Here is a 6,524-nt window from a genome sequence, read left to right as displayed (position 1 = left end):
GGAACAATGTACACGCACTATAATCGAGATCATCTTTCCCTCTATAAACACTCAAGTTTGCTCATTTGGGAAAGAGATATTGCATTCTACTGTATTAAATAAATTCTCTATCTACTTAGTGAACCTTGTACTGATTTAAGCATCGGAATGACTACGCTGAAAACCTTTCTGGCGTCCCATTGACATTTTCTTGTTAATTGTACGCGGATCATCTGACACAAGCTCATCTTACCTTTTCAAGGGTTACTCACAAGCCAGACCACCCGGGGTCATCCCACCATCCAAGCCAGACCAACCGAGCAGACCATGCCAGGCCAGGCCAGACCACCAGGAGTCATCCCACCAAGACAGGCCAGACCACCTGGGCTCATCCATCAGGCCAGACCAGACCACACAGGCACATCTCATCAGACCAAGCCAGACTTATCCATCATATCAAAATCTTCACAGAGAAACTACACATCTTAGCTCGGTAGATTGCCCGCTCAGTTCACCAAATTTACACGGCATCATCAATAGTAATACTTCAATGATAGATGGTTTGTTCTCATTTCCACTCAATCCATGACACAAAACCAGAAAACTTGCATTGAGCTACGTTACAAGTTTAAAGACGGAAAAAGATGATCGGTACAAGAACTTGTAAAAGAGCATCCCTGCCATATTTTTACTCGTACGGCTTCTGGGCTTGTAAGGCCGTGAGGCAGCTATATGTATAGTATATCAAGTTGGCAATAGGTGTAGCATGCTTGTGTGATTAAAGCTCCATGTACAGCATGCAACCTTGAAAATTTGTGAAATCTTCACGGAAGGACAAGTGACTTTCGCCTTGGCTATGATAGAAAGAAGAAAGATAAGGCATTAGAACTATTAATCATTCACAACATATTTCAAGCTTTACATACGCCTACATTTATATTTATACTTATATTTAGAAACCGACTGTTGCAGGTAATGTAACACCAAACTCATTGATCAGTCCTGGCTTATGTAAAGACCTACATGAGATCTCTTCTACACCCATTTGATTCAGTATTAGTATCGAGAGCACAAGGAGCATGCATTGGTCAATCCTTTGATTGATAATTACCCTCATTTTTAGCAAATAATGGGCCCCCGAATCCATTTCATTTTATGACATCAAGTAGGTCTCAAAAAACAAAGAAGCCTATTAAAGTTGTAATTGATGAGTAGGAGACTGTAATACTTACATATGTCCTTTCAACTTCTTCAATGAGTTTCTCAGGGTAATCGAAATACTTAGCACATTCTTTGTTCATTACCGCCGAAAGAGTTCCCTGACCGGCCTTTTCAAGATTCCTTATTCAAATGGTCAGGGCCAACTTATCTGGATTGCAACCTGAAGCCTTCATCAGCTCATATGTATCCATTGCTTTGTTTACCTGTTCTACTTTGAAATAAGCTACAATCATCTCAGTGAAGGTCCTCGTGTCAGGTTCTAAGCCTTCACTCCCCAGCTCCACAAAGAGTCGTTCAGTCATCTCAAATCAATTTGATCTTACTAAGATTCACCAGTTAGAATACAATATTAAGATTGATCAAGACAAAATATTAAATTATTCTAAAAAAAAGGCAAAATGTTAATCAAATCCCAAAACCTGGAGAAACACTTGACATCACACGTCCTAATACAGAACAATTAACCTTTTTGAATCATTAACTATGGAAGATCACAAATGATACAGTACAATAACAGAGAAAGTTGGTCTAAATGACAGCACCATGTTCACAAGGATTTATTCCACACTACCTTAAGTAATATTCATCCAATGATCGTGAAAGGATCACATGTGATTTTCATGCATTGGGTCAAATGAAAAATGGCGTGGCTTCCCTCGTAGCCATCAGATCAAATGTTAAGTGATAGACCGAACTGTAAACAAGGACACAAATGCTTTTACAAGACAAATCAAACAGCTAATATAAACAAATCTCTACAGGGCTTGATCGTGAAATAAAAAGTTGCATGTTAGCGCGGATACATTGGTGGTAATGTTCCAAGGAAAATATAGAATGGCCGACCAAAAACAATCGTTTTCAAGATATAGAGCAAGTGAATTAACATTTTTATTAACAAACGAGACTATCAAGAATTCAAGAGAAGCAGAAAAACTTTAAATTGATGAAATATACCTTGAGGGCTAAATCTAATTCATTTTGCTTCTGCAATTCAGCCAATGTATCCAACATATCATCTTTCAAAAGCCTGCTGACTTTAGTACTGAAAACATGATCCAATTTAGAAGAATTCTGGGCCAATTTTAAGGACTGAAATGCTTGAATGGCCTCGGTGGAGAGCGCCGTTTCCTCCACAGGGTTTCCGTGGCCCATTCCTTATACCGCAGACGATTCTCTTCGTGTTTCTTGCGTGAATAAAGGTGGAAACTTGGGTTTTTTTTTTCCAAAAAGCCAATTGAGAGAACTTGAAGCTGATCATATGAGCCTAACAGAAAACTCCTTAACAAGAAAAAGCACCCTCTGTTTGAGCAACCCGGGGTGGGTTACATAGAATTTGGTATCAGAAATAAGCGACAGAATTTTCCGCCTGAACCCAACACTCATTCCAATCGAGCCATGTAATAGCAGAAACTGAAACTTTTTCAGGCAAATCAAATTTTGAATTAAACGGATAGCTGAAAAACAATATCAAGCCTAGGAAACGAAATCAAACATAGAAATACATTAAACTCGTTTGGTTAAAGTTGAAGTTTGTGGGTTAAAAAAGTGATTTTTTAAAAAAAAATTTGCAGTGTTTGGTTACAAAAATCATTTAAAAACACTGAAATGTGTCTTTTTCAAGCTGATTTATGATTTTTTTTATTTTTACTTCTGATTTTTAAAAAAAAATTAAAAACAAAATCATTTTTAACGTTTATCAAAATTGTTTCTATTTTTTTAATAATAAATATACTTAAAAAAACTGAACTTATTTAAGTGATTTATTTAAACTACAAATTTTGTATCCAAACTCACTCGAATCGTAAATACTAGGAGCTGAGAAAGATGAAGATAAAAATTTTCTTCTTTTTTTGGGAGAAAAAGTTCAAGGTTTTAATATAGATGCAAAAACATGTGTGAGACGGTCTCACGGTTCATATTTTATGAGACAGATCTCTTATTTGGGTCATCCATGAAAAAAGTATTATTTTTTATGCTAAATTATTATTTTTTATTGTGAATATCGATAGAGTAGACCCGTCTCACAGATAAAGATTCGTGAGACCGTCTCATAAAAAACATATTCTTAATAGATATCACAGAGCAGTATCTGTACAGTTCAAAATTTTTAGGTTATTTGGTAATAAATAATCAAGGGATTTTAATTCAAAAAGTCATGTTGATTTTGAAGGTCAACCACATAGATACTGTTGAAAATTATAGATTCAACAATTATACTTTAACATATTTATTTTACTTTTTTAAACGATCGATTTAACATGAGTTCTTGGAACGTACGATGATCATTTTTATAAAGAAGTTTTTATCGAACGATCACATTTCTACGTCCACTTTTTTTTTTTTTAAATCATGCTGTGAGATTTTCACGCACTGCATTCATCGATCATCACACTTTTAGCTCTAAGGATCTTTCTAGCTCCATTAATCCACGAGATGGTTCCTTTTATTCTACTTGGATAGATCATATCAACCCTCAAAGTACGACAAAAACTTGTGTGAGACTGTTTCACGGATTGTATTTTATGAGACAGATCTCTTATTTGGATCATCCATGAAAAAATTTACTTTTTATACTAAGAGTATTACTTTTTACTGTGAATATCGGTAGGGTTGACCCGTCTCAAAAATAAAGATTCGTGATACCGTCTCACAAGAGACTTACTCTCGTATTATACCATCCTAGCGAAGATTATCATAAGTACTTTCGTCAAATATTTCACTGTTTCATTATTCTAAGATAGTGTTTGTAAATACTTAAAAGTTCATGATAACTTTTTTGAAACATTTGCAAACACAGCCTAAACGTCCGTCTCCACCCCCGATGCCTTCGTTAAACGCAGTATTTTTATTTCTACTACTCTGGGAATCTGCTAAACACCACCAGTTTTTATCTTTCCATGATGCAAACAAGTTGTAAAGGTCAATTGATAGCAAACACAAGCCAAACACATCAAATAAAATTATACATATTAAACGTATATGTATATGTGCGTCAGTGCGTGTCACATGATGGAGCAGGCATCGACATTTTCGTCACTGAAAAGGGTAGAATACTTCTCTTCGTGGGCATTCGGGCTGGGAAAAGCTTGAACCACGTTTCTCACATAGCCAGGGGGGGCCTTCTTGTCGTAGGCTCCAGGGGCGTAAGGGTAATATGCCAGATCGTATCTCACGTACGGCCACATCTCTGCCGCCTTCCCGGTGCTCCTCACTTTGCTCAACACCTTCTTCGGATCCACGTGCCCGTTCACTGTCACTTTACTTTCTTTCCTATTTACATTCACTGCTTTTGCACCTGCAGATATATAACACAAACAAATTTAGTCGCCCTTGCTCGTACAGCGATCGATGTTTAAAATATGATGGATGCTGAGATGATTATACGTACAACTCAAAATATTCCTTTTATATATTATCATTGTTTATAACTTTTGATGAAATGATAGTCTCGTTCGGGATATGTAACTTAATCGACTGTGGCCATGTGAAGGGCTGGATCACTAAAAAAATAGGAATCAGTGGTCTAAATTGAACCAAATATGCTGATGGATCGATTGGTTAATTTGCGAGTCGGGGAGTATAATTCCACATTAAAGACTTCGAAATTTGCTGAGGGAATATGTAATATAAAATGCAAAGATTTATGAGATGTATAATCTGTATTTATGGAAGATAATTTATTTATTTATTTATAATCAATGTTCTTTTGTTTGATATTTTAGAAACTGTCTAAAATATATATATATAAAAAAAACTATGAACGCGTGGAAGTTGACAGATAACATATTCTTATAGATTTTAATTTAATATATTCTATCAAAAGCAAAAAAAAAAAAAAAAGTGGTGGGGACACATAATTTCCAAATATTGAACGATAAAAACCCATGCCATAAATATCATTTAATATCGAACTATAAACGAAAAGTTTTCGATTATAAATTTTTAATTGTAATGCCATTTTTATTAATGAACTTATAAAATAAAATGTTTTACAGTACGTAGAATATTATATTGTGTGTGTGTTCTGGGAAGCTAGGTCTTACTAACCTTTCATGGAGGAAACTGCATTTCTGACCCGCCTTTCGCATCCTTCACAGTCCATCTTCACCTTTATTTCGACCGTCTGCATAATCCCAAAGTTAACATTTTCAAACTCGATTAATCAACTCATAACATCAGAAAGACGTACAGTATATATATATCCATACATTTTCTATTATATATATATATATATATATATATATATATATATATATATATTCAAGTGATCAAGTAAAGTTCCAAAACAAGACTATACTTCTACAAAATTATTTGACCAAGGCCCATGATTTATGAACATGTATATATATAGAATTAACTCCGAAAGAAGAATTGAAGTACTCTTGTATGTTGGTGGGATTAGCGGGGAATTAGCATGAATATATATGTATTGTATGCACACACACACGCACGCACGCACATATACATATATATAGATTTACCCTGAATGGCTTGCGTTTGCTCTTTCTCATGCTTGTAACTTCAAACACGTCCGAGATATGATCGAGAAAACCCATTCTTTTCTGTGTATTTTGTTGGGTTTTCCTCTGTATTTGGTTGTGTTTTTTGGTGGTCTGAAGGCGTTGGGACTTGGGGGGGAGGGAAGGTATGTACGTGAATGTAAGGAGATTTGTTTTGGTACTTAGTCGTGTAACCCTCTATTTTTAGACGCACACACGTTTACCTTTTTATGTGATTTTATTTATTTATTTCATTCCGTATATTTCTTTTATTTTTTTATTCCCTAAAATTATTAATTACTACCCCATCTAATGTTAATATGAAGTTTTCCATCGTCCACATATCTGTCCGAATTGGTAGGATATGTGAGTATTTGAACAATGATAATGAGTTCGATTTTTTCTATCAACATATTCTCAGACGAGCTTATCATACAGCGGTTTGCCTGAATAGCGTGATTGTATATTATTGTATAGTTTCATCACATAGTATGCATCATGTAAGCACTCCTGAGATGACGTTCAGCTATTGGATTTACAATTTCATCACATCCAATAAGTGGATGTCGCATCAACGGTGCTCATAGCGGGTTGTCCACAGTGAGTCGATCTGATCTATACATGAAGTTAAAAATATTATTTTTGACATAAAAAATAATATTTTTTCACGAGTAAAAAATCTGTATCGCAAAATTCATCCGTTAAATGTCTCACATGAGCTTTCTTGTATATATAACATGTGTACGTGTGTGTATTCAGACACCTAATTGTTTTTTTCACAGATTTCAAAACTAATAAATGAATTACTTTACTTGCCGTCTAATT

The 6,524-nt window shown here is 35.0% G+C and overlaps 1 protein-coding gene and 1 pseudogene across 1 annotated transcript; both read right to left on the bottom strand.

The window, feature by feature from the left end:
* Window positions 1–303: 303 nt before the first annotated feature.
* On the bottom strand, window positions 304–2,703 carry LOC142556599 (pentatricopeptide repeat-containing protein At1g62350-like; annotated as a pseudogene).
* A 1,323-nt stretch (window positions 2,704–4,026) lies between these two features.
* LOC142556598 (heavy metal-associated isoprenylated plant protein 21-like) lies at window positions 4,027–5,870 on the bottom strand. Its single transcript, XM_075668064.1, has 3 exons — window positions 5,682–5,870; window positions 5,248–5,323; window positions 4,027–4,495 (listed from the first exon to the last, which is right to left on the bottom strand). The coding sequence occupies exons 1-3, from the start codon at window positions 5,754–5,756 to the stop codon at window positions 4,203–4,205; spliced, it is 444 nt and encodes a 147-aa protein (XP_075524179.1). The 5' UTR covers window positions 5,757–5,870; the 3' UTR covers window positions 4,027–4,202.
* Window positions 5,871–6,524: the final 654 nt, after the last annotated feature.

This window comes from Primulina tabacum, chromosome 9 (genome assembly GCF_025594145.1).
Source record: "Primulina tabacum isolate GXHZ01 chromosome 9, ASM2559414v2, whole genome shotgun sequence".
Taxonomy (NCBI): domain Eukaryota; kingdom Viridiplantae; phylum Streptophyta; class Magnoliopsida; order Lamiales; family Gesneriaceae; genus Primulina; species Primulina tabacum.
This window is presented reverse-complemented; position numbering and strand designations above follow the sequence as displayed.